The sequence below is a fragment of the Gymnodraco acuticeps genome, unplaced genomic scaffold (genome assembly GCF_902827175.1).
Source record: "Gymnodraco acuticeps unplaced genomic scaffold, fGymAcu1.1, whole genome shotgun sequence".
In the NCBI taxonomy this organism is placed as follows: domain Eukaryota; kingdom Metazoa; phylum Chordata; class Actinopteri; order Perciformes; family Bathydraconidae; genus Gymnodraco; species Gymnodraco acuticeps.
In genome coordinates this window covers 4,564,205-4,590,592 of record NW_022989799.1, presented here as the reverse complement: position 1 = coordinate 4,590,592, position 26,388 = coordinate 4,564,205, and the positions used below count along the sequence as shown (strand labels likewise).

General features: G+C 40.9%; 2 protein-coding genes across 8 annotated transcripts in view; one reads left to right on the top strand and one right to left on the bottom strand.

Moving 5' to 3' along the window:
- Positions 1-15,098, top strand: part of cpeb3 (cytoplasmic polyadenylation element binding protein 3) — a 51,597-nt gene extending 36,499 nt beyond the window's left edge. For all 6 annotated transcript variants that reach the window (XM_034223823.1, XM_034223832.1, XM_034223815.1 and 3 more), the window contains 4 exons: positions 4,403-4,521; positions 5,288-5,402; positions 5,825-6,006; positions 8,670-15,098. In XM_034223823.1, coding sequence (XP_034079714.1) covers positions 4,403-4,521; positions 5,288-5,402; positions 5,825-6,006; positions 8,670-8,897 — 644 coding nt within the window. In that variant the 3' untranslated portion in view covers positions 8,898-15,098. The remainder of the gene's footprint in view (positions 1-4,402; positions 4,522-5,287; positions 5,403-5,824; positions 6,007-8,669) is intronic.
- A 916-nt stretch (positions 15,099-16,014) lies between these two features.
- The window catches only part of btaf1 (BTAF1 RNA polymerase II, B-TFIID transcription factor-associated), a 49,592-nt gene continuing 39,218 nt past the window's right edge, over positions 16,015-26,388 (bottom strand). For both annotated transcript variants that reach the window (XM_034223705.1, XM_034223713.1), the window contains exons 28-38: positions 25,188-25,355; positions 24,937-25,014; positions 24,726-24,855; positions 24,496-24,637; positions 23,821-23,951; positions 21,306-21,428; positions 20,895-21,047; positions 20,243-20,454; positions 19,260-19,419; positions 17,828-17,998; positions 16,015-16,879 (exon numbers count right to left, since the gene is read on the bottom strand). In XM_034223705.1, the coding sequence (XP_034079596.1) occupies positions 16,739-16,879; positions 17,828-17,998; positions 19,260-19,419; positions 20,243-20,454; positions 20,895-21,047; positions 21,306-21,428; positions 23,821-23,951; positions 24,496-24,637; positions 24,726-24,855; positions 24,937-25,014; positions 25,188-25,355 (1,609 nt within the window). In that variant the 3' untranslated portion in view covers positions 16,015-16,738. The remainder of the gene's footprint in view (positions 16,880-17,827; positions 17,999-19,259; positions 19,420-20,242; positions 20,455-20,894; positions 21,048-21,305; positions 21,429-23,820; positions 23,952-24,495; positions 24,638-24,725; positions 24,856-24,936; positions 25,015-25,187; positions 25,356-26,388) is intronic.

Below are 26,388 nucleotides of genomic sequence, written 5' to 3'. Positions count from 1 at the left end.
AGACTTTTAATTAAGGAGCCTCTGTGGTTACTCTACATAAAACAGGATGTAAGTAATGACTCAACAGTGGGAATGCTAGTGTGTTAGCGTAGATCTCAGTTTGACATTGGGCAAAAAGGGACACATGGATTATTATAGCGTCTATGCTACCATCACTTAACGATCAATGCTTATCGAGATCAAAAACCTACTATTCCATCATCTCTATCATTGTTGCCATTATAATAAGACTTTATTGGCACTTGAATTGGCCTTGGGGGCCATGGCAAGCACTTATCAGCCTATTACGTGAGGTGATCATGGTGATCTCTTCTTTTTTTTGTCCTCCTATTTTGTTTGCATTACATAAAATCTATATTTTTGCAGTATTGAAAGTGTGGCACATTGTTAAATTAAAAAGGTTGTGGTACAGAAAAGGGTTTTTAAATTATGTTTCCAATATTATCTTATATCAGCACCCCAACTTTGATCAACTATATATGTCCAGTGTTTCCCCTACCGCTGCGCCCCGCCAACGGAGCCCCGTGCCCCCCCCTTGAAATTCAAGGTGTTTTTTAATTGGTTTTTTTAAAATGTATTTTATAATATATATATATATATATATATATAGCACCAAATTGCAACTGAAGTAATCTATCTACGGTCACTTTCCAGATTTGACTCGGATAACGACTGACTTTCATTTTAAGTTGTGAGTTTAGTGTTTTGAAGAAACACTGATGCATTCATAAGTAACAATAATCCACAGCTCCTCTCTCTGCTCCAGAGGATTTCAAAAAATATATATACCCCCCCTCCCCCCCCACACATATAAAGCTCAGTTGGTAGAGCTGATGGCCCATGTACTGGGACTTCGTCCCCAAGCGGAGAACCCGGGTTTGAGTACGGCCCGGGACCATGTACTCCCCTCCAACTCCCCCTTTCATAGCTGTCACTCAAATAAAGGCACTGGTTGCCAAAACATCTTTAAACGAAGAACAAACCTGAAAAACTGATAACTGGATTTATTCAGATTAGTTTCTGTGTTTGGTGGATGTGCGCCATTTGCAATGCCCTTTATGCACATGCATGGTTTTATTCCAGTAGAAATCATCAGATGTGACATTTCTTGTACCTCATGGGTTTTCGATTGATTTACTGTAGACACAAATGTGAGAAAGACACTGGTCCCGTCACTGACAGAGGACATGTCACATGCATCAGGAGACACGTCACACAGACAGAAGCCGCTTTCAGAGCAGCAACTGTTAAGGACACATATGGCTGCTTACGCACCTGTTTTTTTTTCATTTCCCCTTTGATGCCTTTTTCTTTTTCCCCTCCCCTTTTTCCGTCCAGCAGCACACTCTCACTCGTGCACATACCACAGCTGACTGGCTCTGCCGACTCAGCTCTTTTTCGACTCTCCTCTGCTTCGACTCCCCTCTGCAGCAGCTCCACTCAGGAATGCTCTAGTGAACCATGACAGATGCCCATTCCTCTTTGCCAATTTCCACTTTTGTGTGTGTGTGTGTGTGTGTGTGTGTGTGTGTGTGTGTGTGTGTGTGTGTGTGTGTGTGTGTGTGTGTGTGTGTGTGTGTGTGTGTGTGTGTGTGTGTGTGTGTGTGTGTGTGTGTGTGTGTGTGTGTGTGTGTGTGTGTGTGTGTGTGTGTGTGTGTGTGTGTGTGTGTGTGTGTGTGTGTGTGTGTGTGTGTGTGTGTGTGTGTGTGTGTGTGTGTGTGTGTGTGTGTGTGTGTGTGTGTGTGTGTGTGTGTGTGTGTGTGTGTGTGTGTGTGTGTGTGTGTGTGTGTGTGTGTGTGTGTGTGTGTGTGTGTGTGTGTGTGTGTGTGTGTGTGTGTGTGTGTGTGTGTGTGTGTGTGTGTGTGTGTGTGTGTGTGTGTGTGTGTGTGTGTGTGTGTGTGTGTGTGTGTGTGTGTGTGTGTGTGTGTGTGTGTGTGTGTGTGTGTGTGTGGCACTTTTCATACACAGGATCAGTGGTGGAAGAAGTATTCAGAAGTTATACTTAATGATATAAAAATGTAAAAATACTCACAGTTATTGGCATGAAAATATTCTGAAGATACCAAAAGTACTTATAGTGCATTGAAAAATGATATATATTAGATTAGTGGAATACGAATAGTGATGCAATATTGTGTTCATTACAGCTGGTAAAGGTGGAGCTCATTTTAAATATTTTGTAGTGGAATAAAAGTATAAAGTAGCATGTAATACAAATGTAAGAGAAAAGTCCTATAACAAATACATTAAATAATACAATAAAATAAATAAATACAATTAATGAATACAAAAATAAAGAAATACCAATAGCAGGAGGATATTGCTTATTTAAAGCTATGTTTACAACATTTCCAGCTGTCGTTTAGAATTGTCCATTGAGTTTATCTTTAATGTTCCACAGCTGCTTTTCCAATAAAAGCAGCTTCCCCAATTTTATTTTGGGATACTTTTTGAATATTTAAATTATTCGCTTATTAAAGCAGGCGTCTCCAGAGACACTTCAAACTGAGTGGTGGGAAGTTGGACACAGAGATGATACTGCAGAATGGATTTGATCACTGATGGCTCCATTAACTGCACATGATGTGCACCGAATATCTGCCAGGTCTCAATGTCCAATTCAGAAAATAGACATTGCACAAATGATGATATTCCAAGTTCCATATATGAGTGCAATTTGCCCTTTTCTATTGCCTCTCATCGCAATTATTCATGTTGCTGTGTTAATCTGCTTGAGATGGAGAGGGAAGAATCTGAAGAATGTTTTAGGCAAAAAAAAGCAACTTATTTTCTATTCATTTAATGAGCTGATTTTGCTTTAAGACTTATTTAAATAGAAAGGGGTTGAGTATGCCCAAACTGCACATACTGTATATCACCTAATTGAAATATGTGCACAATACCACAGGAGCACGATATGCTATTTGTTCACCTTTTGTGAAAAGGTTTATTCTTGTCTTATTGGTGTAGGCTTAGCAGCTGCAAAAGTCAATTTGCCCCAGTAGAGGATTCTGGATGTGTGTGTGATCTTGTGCATATCTTGCTCCTCTCAAAAGGCAGCTCATATTCCCCTGACTCATGGGGGCCACAGGTGGTGAGGGGCTCCTGCTAACATAACCAGAGCGACACCATCATAATTCACCAGCCTTCGTCACCTCGCCTCCTTTGGCCAAGAATTGCATTATTAGGATTTGGCTGTCAAAAAGTGACTCTCGTCTCTTGTTTCCTTCTCCTTTCTCGGTATAAATCGGATCTCTTTTGCTTGCCGCCCCCCGTAGCGTCGTGTGATGGATGTTCCCCTATTGAGTTTTTTTTTGTTGTCCCTCCTGAAACGGCTTAATAGCTCCGACCTTGGATGAGGTCTCTGCTCTCGATGCTAAATAATTCAACAGTACAGTGAGGCAGAAAGCAATTCAAAGACATCACCAAAGTCTCTATACCTGAAGCCACTCTCAGGAAGATGTGCAGTGTGTCAGGAAGGTCCATTTTGCACGGGTCTTTCAGAAGCAGAGCCCTCTGAGGCGTTTCAATCGGAAGCAGGCTACAGGTCTTATGGAGGCAGGCGAGGACAGAACAGGCCACTAGGTCGTATGCCTGAGTAGAGACACATTTGTTTGAATCTATTAATATTACAAGGAAAGAAGTATTGGGCTTATTGATGGAATGTGACAATGAAGATACTGTTGTAATGCTCCCATGTTTATGAAGTGTTGCCATAGCACAGTGTTTAAGCACCATGCTCACAAGGGTAGGATTATTAAATGCAAGTTTTTGATTTGAGAGTATCTTTCATTTGTATTTAACACTTAGGCACAACTGCAAGTAACTTTTGTGTCCAAGTTAAAAATAAATAGCGCTTCTGTTCTTAAAATATAAAAATAGCACATCACTGCAATGTAGCTACATACTGTCGGCTCTGTCTAATTAATGATACATGTATAAACCTTCATGTACCATCTCAAGCTTGCATAAAATGTATAATGTTGAAAAGTACATTAAGCTTGCCATTAACCCACCATGCGCTCTCACTGACGATATTTAGCACAAATACACAACTTAGCAACTAGCCGGCCCACGGGACACGCACAAGACACTTGTCATTGAACCGGTGACGCTACATTAACAATGTGATATAAATCTCATATCTGCATTATGGTTAGTGTGTGACCTTTCACGTTCATTACATCTGTGTCACTACTTTTATAAATGTTTTTTTCACCACTTTTGCTCGCCTGAAAATACAGGAAGACAAGCAGATCGCTGCAACGTAGCTTGAGCCAGATCTATTGAATGATGCATCTGTATGAACATTCATGTACATTCTTAGACCATTAATAAGCCCAACGTTACTATGGGTCCCACACATATCCTTATATTTGTATTTATTTGCCCTTTTCTCCAGGCTATGCCTTCCTGCTCTTCCAGGAAGAGACTTCTGTCCAGGCCTTGATCGACGCCTGCATCGAGGAGGACGGCAAGCTGTACCTGTGTGTGTCCAGTCCCACCATCAAAGACAAACCGGTGAGCGCCGGACATTCAAGGAGCAGTAGATTGTTCAGATAGTGTTAACATTATTATTCATATTTTCCAATCTGTCCTTAATGTCAATCGTTTTTTGGACACATTTTTGCATAATGAATTGGAATCAAATCATTCTTAATTTCATAATTGTTCACTAAAAAAGGAATAAAGTTGATAAATATATTGCAGGAATGAGTCAGAAATGAGTTAGAATGTAACTACTTCCGGTTCCCACCTCTCATAACAAATGTTTTTTTTAAGTGTTTTGGTTAAATGCTTGAAAAGGATTTGTGGTTCACCCAAGCTGGAGAGATGTTCACGTTTTGTTCTACGACATAAGATACGTCAGTAAATACCTAATTTGTGAATGTTTGGAGCTTCTATTTTTCTTTAAAAAAATGGTTGCTAACAAGTGGCTAAAGAAGACCACGTCATCACAGCGAACATTTACCGCCTTTAGCTTAGCGGTGGTGATGCGCAGCGATGCGACCGTGATGTAGTCTATTTATAGCCTAATTACTTCTGGCAATTTCATTTATGCTTTAAAAATCACAAAGTGGGGTTGATATGTGGAGGTGTGGAAAAAACATGTACGTTTCAAAATCATATGTTTGCCAAAGAGCTCTTTTTAGCAAATGAAAACTCGAGGAACTCGTTCATGTCAGCCTACAAATATGCGTCATCATTGCACCACTAGGAAATAAAGAATACAACAAAAGTATAACACACTTTGCCTTTCAATGAGCACATTTCTTCCTGTTTGCAGGTCCAGATCCGTCCCTGGAACCTGAGCGACAGCGACTTTGTCATGGACGGCTCCCAGCCTCTGGACCCCCGCAAAACCATCTTTGTGGGGGGGGTGCCGCGGCCCCTTCGTGCCGGTAACTACCCAATATCAATGCAGTATATTTTTCTTGCGATCCCCCAAAAGCTGGTTTCATAACGTTGGCTGGCACGGGCCACAGAGGCTGTAATGAAAAGTTCCCCCTGTGAGAAAGCAATCCTCTACTTGGGTTTCCAGGAAGCGGGCCAAGCGTCATGTAAAGAATTCATGGTGTAACGGGAGGCTCAGTCTTTCTGTTCTTGGGATAAACATCGCTGCAATGTGACCCCGACTAATTATACCAGCAGTTTGAGACCGATCTGATGAGTAGTGCAGGAGGGTAGACTTTTACATCACTTAATAACAATCACAAACCTTTCACTTTAAGAGGGGCTGAATGCTTTCAATGTGTGGTCAGAAGGACTCGCAGGAACTCCTGGCTGCAGCTTTAATCATCTTCTCCTCCCTTCTTCCCTGCAGTGGAGCTGGCTATGATCATGGACCGGCTGTACGGAGGTGTTTGCTACGCTGGCATCGACACTGACCCGGAGCTCAAATATCCAAAGGGCGCGGGGCGTGTGGCCTTCTCCAATCAGCAGAGCTACATCGCCGCCATCAGCGCTCGCTTCGTTCAGCTGCAGCACAATGACATCGACAAAAGGGTGAGCGAGTTCATGCGCTTCACTCATTCACGGCATCCTTCCTCTGAGGGGAAGCAGCGTCTCCACCACACCTGAGGTTTTCTCGCAGTCATTCCTAAGGCATGCTTCAGAACTGAGCCCTCTCCCATGTATCCCAGCTTTCATTATAGCTGGCTTTTCTGCCTCCGCACAGCCCTACAATAACGGGAGGCCAGGCCCTGGCCAAGGCCTTTGGCTGCCGGAGTCCGACAGATGTTTCGAGTTGCAGACACATAGGGTTGGGTTAATTATAGTAGTTCCCTATACATGTATATCCACTCGGGCTGTGCTGCAGCCTGCTTATTTTAGGCACACCGGCCCCTGCAGCGGGAGAGATCGTGACCAACAGAGACTGGTTGTCAGCCAGGAAGCCGAGCCTCTGCAGGGCGGAGCGGTCCTCCCTAACTCAGCTATCACCATCCATCTTCAGTGGGAGATTAAGGGAACAGTGTTATGACTGGAAGTCTGTAGGAAACAGGGTTTGAACAGGGTTTTTTCTTAAATAGTTTTTATGGTTAAAAACGAAAGTAGGTACATTGCCTGGCTTACAATTTGTCATGTTTTCTCCCTCTAACCCAGCCCAACCCCTGAACAACAATGATGTGCAGTACAGAAAATAAAATAAAGCAGTAAAAAAGGGAAACTGCATTATTTATTAAATCAACAAGAAGTCCAATGCTGCTTGGATGCGGAGCTGTAACCATATACAGAGCAGGCAAGGCAATTGTTTTGGGCCCTGTGAGGTGGGAGGGCCTGGGGAGAGAGCTGGCCCCCCATAAATAGGCTGAATGGGTAATGGGCTATAGTGACCTATTCAGATTGCCAATTAAACAAAATATCCCCTGAAAAACGCATACCTGTCTTCATCATGGTTATTTTATTTGTATTATTTAAATGGTACGTAGTACCGGAATAACAAAATGACAAAGCTTATTCTACATACACTTTAAAAATGTAATTTCCTTGCCACATATGTCATCTTAAAAAGACAATGATAGTAAGTGCTGGTATATATTGTCGGGTGTGAAGTCTCTATTTGATCATTCGACAAGACGATAGTGTTAGCGTTTACATTACATTTTACTGAACACAAATGACTCATCTCGCTATGTAACATAAGCCACCCCTTTCCCTTCGCCCTTCCAACCAGTTTTATGAAAATTGAACCAATAGTTTTTCTGTAATCCTCTTGACAGACAGACAAGTAGACACAAAGATTGACAGACTTATAATTATGCCAACAATAGGGTTAGCAAGTAGATAGAGGAGGAAGAAAAATGGAAAAAATAATAAAGTGGATTAAAGTAAATACAAAATATGTCATTCTATGGAATATGGATGCCTGTTTTAATCAATTGTTTTCAAATGTTCCCTTCCTCTCACCTGGGCATCTACAATCCCATTCATTGTAATGGCTCTCGATGATAGGACATAGAAACCCATTACCCCTGGTCAGCTCTGTGGACACTGAGTTGAAATTGGTATTTTTCATTTCAAACCTTTATTTATCCAGGTGTATCCCTTGAGATCATTGATCTCTTTTTCAAGGGAGACCTGCTCATTTAACAGCAACATCTTTGTTTCTGCCTGGCTGTCTTCTTCTTTGTCTGGAGGAAGCTTATTGCTCACAACAGTCCAGTTGTTAGCTCAGAGGGATGGTCTGCTACTGTTGAAGGATTCAATAACCTTTCATTTTGTGGCTATGCTATAACAAGGTTAGCATCCACCCCTGCCTGTTCATGCTCTGAGGCGTCTCCATGGCGACTGAGCTCTCTTTTTTTGTGTCTCCCGTCTCAGTGGTCAAAGTAATTTTACTGAATAATACCTGCCTCAGTAGAAAGAAAGGAACAGGGTTTGCAATTGGATCAACCTAGCTGTTATTACCCCACGTTTACAGGCTATTTGTGTCTGTTCAACAGCTAAAGGTTCAACTCCACACATTTTTGAGGCAGAAAAAAGCTAACATTAGGCTATAAACGAACTACATCACTGTCGCATGGCTGTGTATCAACAACTCTTAGCTAAAGGCAGCTAATGTTTTGCTGTGATGACGTTTAGTAGTCTCATTTAGTCACTTGTTGGCAACCAGCTTTATTATAAGACATACAATCTATGGACATTCTCGCAAAAGACACACGGTCATCAAACTTTCGCATTTTGTCAGTAGTATAATCTCCACATTAACAAGACATTTATAAAAGTGCAATTGCAATCCCCAGTAGAAAACCGCTAACGTAATGCTTTAAACAAACTACATGACCATCATATGACTTCACGCTAACACCGCTAAGCAAAAAGTGGCTAATGTTTGGCACAATGGTGTTTTGTAGTCTTTATTTACGTTTTTTATGTTAAACACAGACAGGCATTTAACCGGAAAAAAAAAAGAAGAAAAAAACATGACGAGGGAACCTGGAAATGCTAAAATGCTGAGTCCTTTCCGGGTTAAGGACTCATACCTGCACCACTTTACTACTCTCGTATAACAAATGTGTATCTTCTAAATAATCCACATTTAAAAAAAGTAGTAATCCAGAGGGCATATGGGAATCCACATTTTCCTAACAGGATGACTAACTGTGCTGGACTTCACATCTGTGTATGAGATTAAACTAAGCACCACCTCTCGTCCTCCTTCTTTCCAGGTGGAGGTGAAGCCGTACGTCTTGGACGACCAGATGTGTGATGAGTGCCAGGGGGCTCGCTGTGGGGGGAAGTTCGCCCCCTTCTTCTGTGCCAACGTCACCTGCCTGCAGTACTACTGCGAGTACTGCTGGGCCAGCATCCACTCACGAGCCGGACGAGAGTTTCACAAGCCACTGGTGAAGGAGGGAGGCGACCGCCCCCGACACGTGTCCTTCCGCTGGAGCTGAGGGGGGGTATACCAGTCAGCCCTGCCCCGGTGAACCCACACTCAACCCCGACAGGCAGCGCTGCAACACCCCCCCCCACACACACACACACACACACACACACACACACACACACACACACACACACACACACACACACACACACACACACACACACACACACACACACACACCTCCACCCTACTCCACCCCACTCCCCCACAAACATGAAAAAAGTAAACGGATACCATCTAACCCATGGGACTGTCTTCATACCACACGGCTTCGAACTCATTGTCTACCGCTCCGATTAAGCATTGTCGGGGAATGAAATGCGAAAGTCTATCAACTTAGAATTGAACTTGCACAACATCTCACTAAACACACACACACACACACACACACACACACACACACACACACACACACACACACACACACACAGGATGGTATGTTAGACACCAGGCTACTTTCAGTTGCCCGCTGTTTGGAGCAGTTGGTGTGGTACGTCCTCCTCACCGAGACGTGAGGTAGACCTTACAAATATTTAAAAAAAGTATATATTTTTTGTTTTGTACCTATCTATACATATATAGATAATTTAAATTGTATGTAAAAGGAGCATGCACTTATTTTGAAAAGCTGTAGTTATATTGCCCCTACTTAAAAAAAAAATTACCAAAGGCAAATGAAATGAATGCATACAGAAAAGCTGAAAAGGTGGCGTAAGATGTAGCAAAGCAGCTATCCAGTAGTGTGGGCCCATATTGCCCAGAGTAAAAATAACACGGCTATATTCGCAATCAATTTTGACTCTGAGAATATTAATACCTCATATGCGCAATCAGATTAGTTTGCTTTTGATTTCTAGGTCTTTATTTTTATAATAACATCATTTTTTAGTGTTATGTAAATGTAATGCTACAATAGCTTTGCTGCTAAATCCATGGTATAAACGGATACCATAAGTACTTTATTCAGGCTAAAATAATGAGATCAAGAGAAGATCCTGGTGTTGTAAAATGACGAGCTGTCACCGGGGGAGGGGGCGCCCCTGTGAAACGATGGTTACCTTTGTGGGGGGGGTCGGGGGTGGGTCGCCCCTAACTGCATGTTTATTTCAATCAGGTTGCTGCATGCAATAGACTTGTCAGTATCATGTCTACTATTCGATTCTGCCCATGTTTGCACAACACACTATAGGCGTACATTCAAACCGCAGGAATCTGGACAGAAAGTCAGGAAGTCGTGATTGGAGGAGTCATGACGACTCCGCGTCGCTAAACGTGCTAACGGAAGAAAGCGCCTTTACGAACAGGCAGTGAACACATCCAGATGACAGGGAGGCAAAAAAAACAACCTTAATAATCACAAATCAAACTAAATGTAGGATTACCATTTAAAACTGTCTATGATAGGTGAAGTAACTTTTTGCAGTGATTGTTGATATAATTGTGCAATTTTTTATACCGTATGTAGTTAGGTCTGAGTATGCCTAGAACTGTGATTCGCTTTAACTGTCGTCAATGTCCGACATAGAAGTCCTGTGAAACTTCATAACTAGTGTATGCACACGTATATATGTTCTCTTGTACACACACTTGCACCAGTATACATGGAAGCCTCTTGACACTCATAAACAAACACACACACACACACCCACATGGACGGCTGTCTTTCTTACGCACACAAACAGGCCTATGATTCCACAGTCTGATCTGAAGAGAAGACAATGTGAGCTTAAATTGAGAACTGAGATCTTTCTTTGATTTGTTCCGTCGTCAACACAAAAAACAACCCACGCTAATGTCTCGGAACGCAACCAAAGAGCTCACGTGTTTTAACGGACGCCAAACACGCAGAGCCAACTGCAGCTCGTAATGGCTGAAGAGGCAGTCGATTAGATGAGGAAAGAGGGCAGTTGGAAGAAGAATGGGGGGGGGGGGTTAACAGTCAAACATTAAGCTACTGGAGACTTGAGGCTGATAAACCGAGCTATGCACAGGCTCTCACCACATGGCTGGGGAGGGTACAGGGGAATAATAGAGTGCTGCAGGAATCCTAAAACACCCGAAAATTAGTCAGCATTTCGCCCTTTTGCCGGTTCCCTTTTCTCTAAGTCAATGGGTTGTTTTAATAGGTTTTGTTAGACGCCTGAAATAAGGTATGTGGTTGACACAAGCTAAAGAGGCTTAAAAGTTAAGTTAAACAACATAAAATACGTCCGGATATACCCCACTCACTTTGAAGGTTTAACGCATCTTAAAAAAGGTGGTTGCTAACGGCGGTTAGCTCAACGGTGATGACCTTGAAGTTGTGACTAACTTTTTACATCTATCTTCAAAAATCACATATGTGGTATTCATTTGTTTGATTCTCCCGATTCCGTTTGTTTGAGCTGATATATTCTACAGTTATCCAAAATCCTATTTGAAGATCCCTTTGATTTTTTCCAAGGGAACCAGGGCGATGCTAACTTCCGGGTTGGCTTACAGAAATACGTTATCCCTGCACCACTCTATTGTTAAAACGTGCCGATGTGCAACCATATTTATCAAGATTTTTTTTTCCTGCAAAGCTTGAAGTAATGGACCTGCTTAAAAAAAGGTGGACATATATTTCTCTTAGTTTAAATTAAAAGGTTATGGTTCGCAGTTCAGACAAGATGGAGGGGTGGGCGTGGGCTGCCGAAGACAAGGCGGCTCCTTTTTAGGGTTAGGGGCTGAGGGGGGGCCAAGTTACACTGGTTTTAGCCGTTTTTTGGACAATCCGAACGGGATCTTACATCATTGCAAGTAAATGTGTCGTCCCTTCTTTTTGTCCGTGAGTTGTGATTGTCCCGTGTCGGCAGCCCGTAGTCCCTTTCCTCTTTCTCGTTTCAGTCGCAAACTGTTTTGTTTTTTTTGCTTTAGGAAAGAGGTTTTTGTTGTCTAAGCAAAATGATTGAAACAAAGCAGAAGATACTTTTTTTACTGATATAAAAAAAGACTTAAAAAAGAAGAGGCTAACCACAAGTAATAATAAGTATCCCTATGAAAGTGAATTCTGGGTGTTTTTGTGATATTTCTTTCCCTACCCAGACAGGTTTTCTATGTTTGTTCCTTCTCTATGATAGATATTTGTTATGCACTACTCTTTGTATCGGAACAGTTTTCAACGGTCAGCAGTTCTTTTTGTTAAGAGACAAAAAAAAGAAGATGATAAAGCGTGCTTTATGACTGACAAGATCTTTTGCAATACCTCAATTTTGAAATATATTAGGAGAGAAACTGATATTTTCTAAGTAAGTTTATTCAGATGAAAAAATATATATTAATTTAATTCTTAAAGAGACAATGATTTAACAGATGGTTGATTTTTACTTTATCATGCTTATTTGCTTTTATTTTAAGAATTTATTTTTTTGAAAAGACAACAACTGAAGGAGCTAGAGCTTTATAACTAATATAATAATGTAGTAAGTGAGAGTGCAGTGAGCGTGAGTGTCCCACTGGTCGAATTGGTCGAAACATCAGAGATAAGCTCTTTAGGAAAGAAAATAAACTATCAGGTGCTCAGAGATAAAACTGAACATGTTTCCCACGTTTTTGTATATTTATAATCAATCATTTACTATGCTGACCAGAGTTGTGAAAGAGATCTTCTGTTCATTATTTTTTTAAGAGAAGTTTTTTATGTTTCCTAAAAGTATGTGCTCCCTTTTGTTTTGTAAAAAAGCAACATGACGCTGATTAGGTAGCCTAACGTCGTTGGGAGAAACATAAAAAGAGACTTGTGAGAGTCACACAGCTGGAGGTAGAGAGGCGAGAATGTTATTTTTAAACACAGACAGACACACGTGTTTTCACCTGTAACTTGATCGAAAGCCCCCGAGGTGCATCAATTGACTGGTGGCCTTCTATTCACGCAAGACTTGAATTAATCCCATTTTAAGGCTAAGAACCTTGATTCTTTGTTGTAATGTGCAATACTGTTTGTACTGTTTGTAGAAAAGAAGAAAACAAGAAAAAGAGGCATAAATCTTTATTGCAGAATTATTTTCATTGCAAGCATTGTGATTCACTAAAATCATTTTCTACTGTGTATTTACCTACTCTACCTGCTAGTACCTTCCAGTAGTAATGTAGCCTTTGTACTGAGAAATTTTCATTATTTTTAGAAAGTTTTGCTAAAAAAGAAAAGAATTTAAACATATTTACATATTTTCCTTTTTATTTCGTATTGCTTTCTTTACAGACTTATTTCTCAACCATTATTTCTGGGGGAGACTTTCATATCTGGTCAATGTCATTAATATTATTTTGTATTTTTACTTGGAATAAATTAATTTTATGATGCTAATTCTTTAAAAGTTTATTTTTTTCGTTTGTTCACCTTTTTCATTTTTTTAAAGCTGAAAAAAAAGTTTGTAATATTGTTACTAAAGTGTCTCGATTCTTGAAATGCTAAGCTTTATGTGTTAACTCACTGATGTTGCTTACATTAGTGTGAAACTGATCCATGGAGAAAAGAAAAAGAAACTCTTCACAAACAGCAGACTGGTGGTTGGTGATGTTTAAGTGATTTGCAATGTATACAAATGAATGGGCAATAAAATAAAAATGGCAGAATGGAGCATACATGCAGTATGTTGTGATGTAATTGTGGAAGATGGACAACAACACTGACAATTGACATTGCTTCTGCTATTCCCAAACTACTACTACTACTACTACAACTATTACAATTACTACTGCTGCAACTATTACCACTAACTACAATAACTCCTCCTCACTTCGTGCAGTGGAGGGCAACATTTCCTCACATATGAAATATTCTCTTCTTAGTAGTTGGTTCAGTCCCTGCATTGTGCACTGGTGTGATTGTATTTAAGTATGAATGTAAATGTCGAGATTCACTGTGTAATATACAAATGTTTGGGAAAGGCATGTGTAACTGTAGAATCTTAATTATTCATAGGAGAGATTGGTCTTAAGTGTTTTTGTCTTACCCAACTTTTGATTATGGCGGTCTACTTTGTATTTCAAAATTCGCTTTTGCTCTCCTTAAAAAATAATAGTTTGACCTTTTTGTGAGTTAATTTGTCTTCTTGCCAAGATAAAGAGTTGAAAACGGATACCTTACGATACATAAAGAGCTGCACATTTTTAGCTTAGCCTAGCATTATCACTCTGCTAAAAAACTATAGCTCATAGTTAAGTGTAAACGTATTTACATGTTGTACTTATTGTTGTTTGAGCACAGATGACATGTTTTGACGCCTTAAAGCCTTGTCTTGAGCTTTTAAGGTAGGCTATAGAAGGATTTATTAGCTAAGTAGGCTAGCATAGCATAGGTACTGGAGGCCAATGATGTGCTTAACAGCACCTCTAAAGCTATTCTTGTTTGGAAGCAGTGAAGTGCTTCAAAATAAACTAATGTATCATTTTAAATGAAAAAAAGCGTTGTTTCGTATGAATGTATCAAATAAGCTTTTAACAAAGGCAGGATAGTTTCAACAATCTACATGCTAGGCTAAGCTAACGAACATCAGGCTAAAAATTCACAAGACTTCAAACAAATCCCAAAATGTCAAACATGTTTTTTATTACTTTCTTTCCTGTCCTCAAAAAAGAGACTTCAGTGCTCATGTGAGAATGTTATTTCTGTCTGGCCTTGTCTACCAGTTTATAGGCTACAGCTGAAGCTAAAACCAAGCACCCCCACCCCATGTTTTTCACTTCTCATCTCTTTGTCCTGGCCTTTTATTTAAGTGTGTGTGTGCAAATGAAATAGACCGCGAGTTGGGTGATTTTAAATATTCCTCTATAGATATACGTATGTATTTCATGTAACTAGACTTTGGTAGCGTACTGTATATTCACTTCTGCTTCACGGGCGTTCTCTGGGTAGGTAAACACTGTCGGTCTCGTCATGTTGTGATCTCAAAATAGATGAAGAAAAAAAATGTGCTTTCTTCCCCACAAACATCCCACTACTTTTTAAATGTTTTTTTTTTTTTATAAGACATCTGTGCTTGGACACTGGTTCTATCTTCGCGAGGCTTTTGAGATTGTTGACTTGGTCTGAACTTTTTGCAGTATAACTGTGATTTGAAAACATGGAGCTTAATGCTGCTAATGCTTACTACTGCTTCAGAGTTTGTATTTCCCACCTTAATTTTTCCTTTTTTCTGTACTAATAAGCAAATCTTATTAAACGTAGTTGTATGATGCTGTGAAACTTTGTGGTCTTTGGCATGGCACTTGTCTTCTCTGTCCTCAAACCGTAGAAAGAGCTAACAGTACTAACTTGCATTGTGGCCATCCGAAACATAATGATCTGTCATTTCAGTATAAAGAGTTAATTTTTCAGATGAAGACAAAGCAGCCAAAAATATCAGCTTCTGCCCAGTTGTTATAGAATAGATGTTCAAATGTTGTGGTATAAAGAAACCACTAAGACTGTAAGGTAATGGTGTACACTGAAATATTTTTACCGTAAAAATCCACCTGAATGTGGTTGAGTTCTCTTTTCAAATTGTCTTTTTGATTCACAAATTCAGTAAGTAAACCAAAGTGGCTGATGGTTGATCAATTAACTTAATCGACACATATTTAGATAATTCATAAATCATGCTAGGAGTGCTCTTTTCAGCTTCTCAAATATGAAGCTTTTCTCAGTTTTCTATATATATATATATATTGTTGAATATGTTTGGGTTTTGTACAGACATTTATTTTTATTGAAAAAACAAAACAAATGTGAAAACAAATTCTATATTCTCACTTGAACATTTAAAAAGAATAATCAAAGCAGACCCGTCAGTCACATGATTGGAGAAATAAAAACTCAGTTAAGGGACTGGACTCTCAACTCTTCAAAGAAATCAGGTAATATAAAAATAAATCTTGAAAGACAGAAATGTTGTTTTTTTTGTGGATTAAAGGTGGGGTAGGTAATTTTGGAGAAACCAGCTCGAGTGCGCTAGAATCCTTTTCTTAAATATTGTCCTTTGCAGTGTGTGGCTGTATACTGTAAAGCATGTTATGATCTTTAAATATGATTGTGACAATTTATCTCATCAGTCTCATTGGATGTACAACTGCGCCATCAAGTGGCCATCATCATTCACATGCAGTAAAAAAAAAACAAGCCATGTAGTTCAAAAGGTCTGTAGAATTTATTACAATTCCACGATCATAAACAAAAAGCAGCAGTTACAGAAATATGTACAAGTTTTTTTTAAAATACTGGTGACAGGTTTCAGGAAGTTTCCAGTTTTATCCTGGCCCCGCCCCCAGTGTCTGTAATGCTGCTTCAAGTGCCGTGCTGTCCCAGGTCATTTTCATTTGATGGATACAAACGTGTTTTGTATGACAGAGGCGTCGGAAGGGGATTCTGGTAATCGCAGTGCTTTTTAAGACCTTGTGATGGGGGTGTGGGAGGGAGGGGCTGCTGGGTAATAATGTCTGAAGCCAATAACACTGTTTACTCTGGCAATGCGACGTGGGAGAAGGGGGATGAATCACCTGGAGCAGCGACCTCACTGTACAGTGATGCTGCTAACGGAGATGACTTCAACCAACAGTGTTCGTGCAGCCTGGATCATACCGATATATTCTCTAAAGAGGTCTTGTGGAACATCTGGGCCCTCAATAAGGAATTACGGGATGTCTGACCATGATCAGAAACATCAGAATTATTATTCTTTTTATTTTACAAAAGCGCTTAAATACAAATTGGAGTTCCTATTTTGGTTGAGTTTATTCATTGCTTTGGGGCATGTGTAACCATTAGCTATCAGTGAATTTGGGGGGGGGGGGGGGGGGGTCTCCTCGGCTCTGACCAGGTCCTGCTATGCCAGCAGACAGTGGGCGGGGCTACTGCAGGGAGGTCATGAAGCTGTCCAGGTTGTACTCGGTGTCGTACTGCTGCTGGTCCCACAGCTCCCCCAGCCCGTCCAGCACCGACTTCATGGAGTCCTTCCCTGAGGAGGAGGCCGTCTGCTCCCCCCTCTCACCCTGAAACACAAGGCACAGAGCATCAGTCCTGAAACTATTCTTCGATAACGCATAAAGTTCGCAGTTAGGGCTCGAGTGGTGGCCATTATTATAAAACAAAACACTTTAAGTAGTTTTTGTAACCCATGAAGGAAAGGAGCAGGGAGAAGAAAGTCTTATTTTACCTCAAAAATAAATGGTCTGTCAATTAAAGCTGCCAACAACCAATACTTAGAGTAACATGAAACCAAAAACACAATCAAAAGTCAACATAATAATCTAATGCCAACTACAGAGATACACATCTGATTTAAGATAAACTGATGCTTAAAGTTACATTTCTTTCCTATGGCTCATCCTCTGAATATAAAACTAATATGTTCTGGTAGTTTTCAGTTTTTCTCCATGCTCAACTAATGAAGTCTGATTCAATTAAATATTTAAGTTTTAACCTGTTGAACCCCAGTCCTGTTTTTCATGTCTCAGGCTCGAAAATGACATTCCCAGAACAAATGACCATAACTACACTTCTAAAAAGGGGGAAATTAATAATCTTTGGTCTCAAAGTAATGATAAACCTGTGAGTTGGATGTAGAAAAGTCTGAATCAATATAGATGTTTATCATTTTAAAGAAAATTCAGAATGGTCGATTTTGGTGATTGACATCTCTTTTTAACCGTTAGAGCCAATAGAATCGAAGGGGAATTTCCACATACGCACCAACGTTAATAAAAAAAAGTGGGGGCTTCGCACATGCAGTTTTGCCCAGAGCGAACCTATCTCTCGCTCTGACATCTGGAAACGGAAAAGCAGGTTTGTTGCTTATAGATGATCAGAAATCATTTCAAAGTGACAGACACATTGGATTTACCTTCAGCAGCGTTTTTATCGTTTTAATGCCATTGCCCCGGGGGGATGGGGGGGATTTCTGCTGCAGTGTAAAATAAAAAAATAAGGTTTTATCTCACCTTGTCGAGGCTGAACAGGTTGAGCACCTGGTCGGTGCCCATGCTCTGCATGCAGGCGTTGTCCTGGGTGATGACAGTGCTGGCGATGCTCATCTTGAATTTCTGCAGACCCATGATCTTCTCCTCCAGTGTGCCCCGTGTGATCAGCCTGTACACGTTCACCACCCGTTTCTGCACCAAAACATCACCGGTTTCAGACAAGACGACAAGTGTCACAAAACCCAAGGCTGCTCAGAGGACATATTTAATCATGCAATAAGGAAATTGATGAACAATCGCATTCCTTCATCAACTTCAAGAAATTATTGATAAGCCATAAAGACGACACCTAAGGCCTGTACTATGAATCCAGTTCAACAGACCCTGGATGTTTGAGTTATCTGGCTTAACTAACCCAAAACAAAGGCGCTCTCGCTAAGCGGTCCTACGACGCTGGTTATCAACTCGGTAACTCAAGCCAGGGTTTCTCTGTCCGGCTGAGTGCGCGTTCACAAAGGGGCGGGGTTAGCAACATTTGACCAATCACAAATATGGAGAAGCGTACCGACAGCGCAGCGTCATACTTCCTGAATGAAAAGTGAACTTTAATATTAGTCAAATATGAAGAAGTTAAACTTTAAACATCCATGACTTAAACACTTTATCCAGGATCAAAGCCACAGAGCTGCACCTGCAAGGTGAATACAGCTGGGAACAGAAAAAGTGTTTGAATGCGTACATTAACAGGTTTATGATATCACTGCCCCGTCTAAAACACAAGTGGATCTGACTTTAATTACATTTGACTCGAGTGTTTCGTCAACTTAATGCATTGCTTAAAATAATACTTCTGCATACAGTATGTGACACTGTGAGTGTTGCACGGACAGATGCGGCTCAGATAAGGAGATATGATACATTATGATGTGATATGAATGATAATGGGACACATCGACGTCTGCACTCAGTGCCGTGGACTGTACGTAATGTTACTCTGATCCGGTTACTTGTGTTGTGGCAGATATTTAAGTAAGCTTTCTTAACGCTAATGTTATAATAGTCAGATTGCTCTGTGAACGTGAAAATGAATAGAATCTTCAGTCAGTTGATTTTTGCCGGCCGTCTTTCCTGCAACGGCAGTTTAAACTGTATTTCCTTTCTCCTGTAATATGACTTGATCGCTTGAAACTCCGCACACTGAGCTCTGATTGGTCAGCAGGCGGTGCTTTCACTGAGTTGAGCTCTTAGCCTGGAACCTAACCTGCTCCGGAGCAGGTTTGCCGCTCAGCATAAGTTACCATGGAGATCTACCCCGGTAAGAAGAGAACCAGCGTCGTAGGACCGGAAACCCAGAGTTTACCCTGAAGTTAGTTCGCTAGGCAAAAATCCGGCTTCGTAGTACAGGCCTCTGGGCCCTGACAGTGTAAATGTGTGAGTATCCTGCTGTGTGTACCTGTCCTATCCTATGGGCACGGTCCATGGCCTGCAGGTCCCTCATGGGGTTCCAGTCATGCTCCACAAACACCACCGTGTCTGCCCCCGTCAGGTTCAGACCCAGACCCCCAACATGGGTGGTCAGCAGCAGCACGTCGATGGAGGGGTCATTGTTGAACCTGAGATCAGAGAGAGGAGGGTCAGAGTGAAGAAAGGGAAACGTGGTGGAAATTCAACCTTCACAATTCAGTTTATGTAGCCCAGCCCCATCCCCAGTTGAGTAAAAAAGTGTTAATTCTTCACTAGCAGCATTGTGCAACATTTTATTTGGGATCCTTCACAGCACACTGCGCCTATAGAGTGGTTTTACAGAACCACAGCCTTCCTCTGTTAGTGACTGACAGGATGACATTTGAAAATGTCCAAAAGTCGTATTCTTGTTGAGATAAAAAAGTTAACCTAAAGACAATTTCAATGAATTTCTCAGTGTGCTATTTAGCAAGTGAGTATTAGCCATATAGCTAACTAGCAAATGTAAGTTATCTATCAAACAGGCTGGCTTATGAACATGAGCTATTTATCAAACTAGCTAGCTAATCATAGTGATCTACTTTACAAGCTAGCTGACGCTCAATATATATCTACCTATCTGATAAGCTAGCTGTTGAATTTGAGCTTTCTAGTTAGCTATGGCTAAATTGGTAGCTCTTATAATTTGATTGATGAATGAATACCCTCTGGTTAGACTTGCAGTGTGGCCCTGTGTCTGCCGTTTGGGAAGTGAGAGTAACTATAAATACATTGTTGACGTGTGCTGGTTTTAAGCTGACAGCAAGCAGATTTTGCAGCTCCGTAGATCTCCGTAAACTCCCAAATATGTGTTATTTCTATAAACTAATTAGATATTGGTAAACTAAATTCTAAGTTTCTCATCTTAAAAGTGTAATGACCTAACGGCAGTTCATTCTAAAGCTTTAAAGCAGGTAAATAACGGGCGCTGACCTGGAGACGATGGAGTGGCGCTGGCCGGCCGGCACGCTGCCGTCCAGCCTCAGGTAAGTGACGGAGGGCAGTTTGGGTTTCAGCAGGTCGTTCTCCACGATGTCCAGCATGCTCTTGAGCTGACAGAAGATAAGCACTCGATGCTGGGCCACCACCGCCTCAGTGCCCCCCTCCGATCCTCCACCCCCTCCGAGGCCACAGTCCAACAGCAGCTGGAGAACACAAAACACCCACCTTATTAGTTTATGGAAGCATCTGGAGGATTCTTGACATCCTCCTAGATCAATCTTTTGTATATATATTTACGTTATCACTTGGAGTGTTTATTTTTGTATTATTATTTTATATTTATTTATTATTTTTGTAATCTGTACACACGACATCTATTGAATGCCCGAGGTATCTTAAAATGTTCCCCATTAACAGGAGGGGGGGCTTTCTTGGAGTTTTCCCTTGCACATTGCGATGGTTTAAGGACATAAGTAGTCGTATTCTGTAAAACACAAATGTGTAATTTTTGATATTGCGCTATAAAATAGAACAAGATCAACATTATTATGGATTATGGTTTATGTGAGACTTATTCCAAACTGACCCACACAAGCAGACAACAGGGTGTGGTGTGGATGTAAAAGACTTCCCCGCAAAGTACCTGTTTGAGAGCGGAGAGTTTGGGTGCGTGCTGCAGGTCCCGCAGGTTGGAGTTCTGACCAATCAGCTGCTCCGAGATGCGTTTGTATTCCGGATGCTGCGGGGTTAACACCAGACTCGGGTGGTTGCACAGCTTCCGCAGATACTGCAGCGCCTGAAACACATGTGGAAGGAAGGGGAAATATTACTGCATGGTCATAATAAGAAGCATTTTCAAGAGATAAGTAGACCGTAAGTATTCACAATAAATGCTTTAATTTTTAAACATTACTCATCTGCTTTTTAAAACATTTTTAAGAAGGAAGAAAAATCACTATACCTCAGAATGTGAACATGGAATTTCTTAACCAAAGTTTCAGAGCAGGTTAACGTTTGATGCCTGCATGAGATAACATCTTAAAGAAATGTGTACCTGGAAGACATGGCCGGTGGCCTTCAGTTTGGGCTTCTCCTCCTCTTCTGTGGAGGTGCTGGAGATGCTGTCCTCCACACTGGCCTTGGCCCGAGACTTTGCAAAGTCTTCATACAGCTGAACCTGCAGGTAGTGAGAGAGCATACCTCCTTGTTACTCCAGTTAGAAGGAGCGAGAGGGCTCACTCAACTTTCATCATCGAGTTCAGAAGTTTGTATTTTCAATAGTTGAAGTAGAAAATAGCCAACAATACAAGTGTCACGTCTTGTTGTTTCTGTTCCTGAGTACAGTACAGTGATGCAAACACAGGTATGGTGAGAAAAAGAGAGAACTATTGGAAGCAGAAAAAAACAGCGTAATATACCATCTGACAAAGGCCTGTGCTAATGCTTCAATTAACTGGCTATTCTTTATAACAGGGGTGGGGAACCTCCGGCCCCCAGGCCGTATACGGCCCGCGAGACCATTTGGTACGGCCCTCGAGGTAATTTATAAACACACGCAAAAAAGAAAAAAAATTAAGAAATCTAGACCGCAAAATAATTAAACAAGCGAGTGCCTGTTTTTCCTGGCAAAGGTCAGGGTCCTTGAACACAACACGAGCCTAACGTGTCATCACGTGGTATATGTCTCGACTGACAGGGGTGCAGTTCTGACAGAGCACCAGAACTCGCTCCGGGACTTTAAAAATTGCAGCACCCATAAGGAGCCGTACACATGCCGCAGTTTTTGCGTGGCTGTGTCTTTAGTTGAAAGCCCAGTGGCGATCTGTTCATCTGTCATACTGATCATACACTCAACATCTGGACTAAGAGGTTGCTTTTTCTTTGCAAAGCATGAAAGAAAGGCCAAATTAATGGGCTGTGATTTTTAAGCAGAGGTCAATAATTTGTACGGCCCTCGGAGGATGTTGAAAAAATTGAAATGGCCCTTGAGAGGAAAAAGGTTCCCCACCCCTGCTTTATAATATACTCAGATCAATAGGAGACAGAGATGTTAAGTTATAAATCAACAGTTTTTATTATTATTTACAGCAGGGGTGGGGAACATCCTCCGAGGGCCGTACAAATTATTGAACTCAACCTCTGTTTAAAAAAACTAAAATCACAGCCCATTCATTTGGCCTTTCTTTCATTCTGTGCAAAGAAAAAGCAACCTCTTAATCCAGATATCGTACCATAACTAGCGCATGCATGCACGTGCACGGTTGTGGCATGACCACCAAAACAGAAAGATATGGACACAAGATGTGTGCAAATTTATTTAGTTTCCTATCCATTTGAACATGAATTAAGTGGGGGGGGGGGGGGACCTAACCTTCTCTAGGGGGCATGCTCCCCGGGAAGTTTTTTTTTTTTAAATGTTGAAGTTAAAAGCATCAATCTGGTGCACTTTGAGAGCAACATGAGGAGATCTATGGATACATCTCAACACCCAGATGAAACAGAACTGTAAGCATATAATTTCCTTTTTGGATATTTTACATTTTCTTTTTGTCGCTGCTTTTAATTGAACTATTCATATCTTAGACTGCACTGTAACTTTCATCCATGTATTTTTTCTTTTAATGTTTATTTTATTAGCTTTTCTTTTGAATGACTGATTTTAAATGCCATTTTCTTAATGTCTTTCATTTTTTTGTAAAGCACTTTGAATTGCCTTGTGTTGAAAAGTGCTATATAAATAAACTTGCCTTGCAAAACACTCCCCTTTTAAACTCTATTCTTGTTATTTTTAACAACTTTTTTGTTACTGTCATATAGTATGTTATACCTGTTTTTCATTTAGTCTCATTAATAACTATAATGATCATATCAAGGTGTGCCTTAAGCTCACTGAGCTGAGGTTATTTGAGCCTCTCAGGAGAGAGCTCTCTTCCACCTGGTTGTAGAAAAGCTCTTTAAATTCGTTAGCATAGCTAGCTAACAAGATGCTAATAACAACATATCGCCACTGTGCTTACAACTAAAGACACAGCCACGCAAACACTGCATGTGTACGGCTCCTTATGGGTACTGCAATATTTGAAGAGTTCCGGTGCTCTCCGTCAGCACTCTAGTCTACACTCCTTTCAGACGAGACATACCACGTGAAGACACATTACGCTAATTATTAATTATTTTGCGATCTAGATCTCTTCCCAAAAAACAAAAACTCTTCGGTTCTCCACGAATTACACAAGTCACCCAAATCAGCGTAAAAAAAGCGGGAGGTGCCGAAAAGCGACTCATTTGCATCACTGACAGTAAATGAGCTGATGGATGTTATATTTTGTCATGTTGTATCAGTATTACAGACTCCCGAACTTGCTGATCAAACATTTGAGGCTGATCAGTGTTGACTCTACTCTCAAGAGAAGACCTTGAAACAGGTATAATAAGACCTTTAACAAGTATAACGTGACTATTATATGCCATTGGCAAGGAAAATGCAACACTGAGGCAGTAAGACGATGTATTTTCACAGTAAGAGTCAGAGTCAATGGTGACCAATGGTAATTGGGGGGCAGGTTTACCTGTAGAGGACTTAAATTGCAGTAATAGTCTTGAATTATTTTAGGAGGCAGGTCCTGGAGGACGTCCTCCTTCATCCTCCTCAGAAGGAAGGGCAGCACCTGTCGATGTAGGGCCTCCATCGCCAGGACACCTGAGGGACAAACAGATATTCACCAGTTAATATTACTTCTTAAGTAACTGGTGCAGGAATGATTCCTAAAACCCGGATAGTTTGTCGGCATTTTAGCACCGTTCCCTCGTCTTAATGGTTATTTCACATGTTTTTGTTAGATGCCTGAAATAAGGTCTGTGGTTAACACAAGATGAAGAGACTTTCATGGTTTGTTCTACGTGACTAAATGAGACTTATCAAAGAGCATCTCAGCAAACATTAGCCCCCTATAGCTTAGCGTTAACACATATCTGAAGTCATGTGACTGTTCTGGAGATAGCATTTACACTTTAATGATTATTAAAGTAGTGTTAAGTCAAGATTTTCTTGCTGAACAAAACATTCAACTATCATAAACGTGTGATTGTCACAGATTTTATGTTCTGCAATATTCCAAAATACAATGGAAATATCCTTTTGTTGACAGAACCCTTGTTATTTTCAACTACAAACATACACCATCTCTGCACCACTCTATGTTCAGTTAGAAATATAAAACACGACAACTGCAATATTTACATACCTGCCTCCTGTTCCCGTGAGGAGCTTTTGGCGTCGCGACTGGCCAGGATTGGTTTACCGTAGCGAGCTGCAAACTGACGCTCTGTTCCGAGGAAGCCCGGCATGAGGAAGTCAAACAATGACCAGAGCTCCAGGACATTGTTCTGAAGGTAGAGAGAGGTGAAACCCTTCATGCTCTGACAAACACAACGGGAAAAGGGTACAATAACAGTCTGATTCTTGCGACCTCACCTGAATTGGCGTTCCGGACAGGATGACACGGAAGTTGGCAGCCAACTGCTTGATGGCTTTGGAAAGTTTCGTCTTGCCGTTCTTGATGACATGACCCTCATCGAGGATACAGTAATTGAATTTGATATTTCTAAAAAAAGAGTTCATGTTAATAACTGAGCGCTTGTCCAAAATACAAAGACCTTTGAGAATAAGGATAATAAATACTCACCTAAAAAAGTCGATGTCATTCCGTACAACATCATAAGAGGCTATTATAAGATTGTGTTTTTTCACTTGGTGCTGCAACCTGGAAAATGAATGTTTGAGTAATTCAATGTGCGTTTGTCTACAAACAACTAGCGTATAATACATAAAAAATAAACTGTACAAAAGGCTCATTTTAAAAAGGGTAAAATCTACAGGACATTCTCTGTACGCCGACAGGCGTAACGCACAGCAGAAAGTGTGACCAGGCTTTACCTCATCCGCTCTGTAGGAGGCCCGGTGTAGTGCAGTGGGTGGAGGTATTCTTTGGAGCAGAATTTGCCCACTTCGTCCACCCAGTGGCCTGTCAGCGTGGGAGGACACACCACCAGAGAGGGCATGGGGCTGCTGTCTGCTGCTTTAGTCTTGGCATATTCCTGTGCCCTGAATGAACATCAAACACAGGGAAGGCTGAGTACAGTCTACTTACAATGCACATCGAAGCAATTCAAACATAAAATACCGTTAGAATGCAGCAAAGAAAATCACTGGTGAAACTTTCAAACCAGACTGTCTATTGTTTAATAACACAGTATGTGGAAGCTTATTGTGGTCATAGATGATTAGCATATTATAAAAGACATTTTCATAATGTTTTACATAATTGTTTTTTGTGGGCCATCTTTAATGAGACATTTCATTTCACATCATCTCTTATATAGTACACAGCGGTACATATAGATGGCAAGATGTATCATGACTTCTACTATTATGTAGAAATGTGGATTATGTCTGCATTGCCAACACAATTAACATTAAAGGTGGGGTATGTCATTTATTTCAGAAAAACTTTGTTATATTCCATGGAATGCTCTTAACATCCCGATAGCAATGAATATATTAAATGCTTTGACAATAAAATACATTAAAAAAAATGTCCTCTGTGGAATCCGTAGTGCTGTAAAAAGCACGACCAATCATCTGAGCCGGCTAAAATAACTGGATGGCCTACCTGCCTGTCAGCCTTCCACCTGTGCACAAACTTATCTCGTGCCCTCATTGGTCATGTGCGCGTTCGTGTGTGTTGGAGGAGGGGCTCTGTGAGAAAGTGGCAGATTTGTTCCGGCTGTATTTTCTAATTCTAGCGCAATCGAGCTGGTTTCTCTGAAATTACCTACCCCACCTTTAACTTAGAAGAAATAAATCATTCATGACCTCATATTTGGTAGTTAAATCCTCAAGGCAATATAGTTGCAGTAGTAGTGTGTGGTGAGAACAGTATTTTTTTTGCGTAATAATCAGCAGCGAACCGCTTCAACACGTGTATTTCGGTTTATTCATGGAATTCATTTTGTTATTCTACAGCAGGGGTTTTCAAAGTGTGGGAAGGTGAGCCTACCCTCAGAGAACATAAGAACAGCTGCGCCCCCCCCCCCCCCCCAATTATTATTGTTGCTATAATGCAGGGGCATTCAAT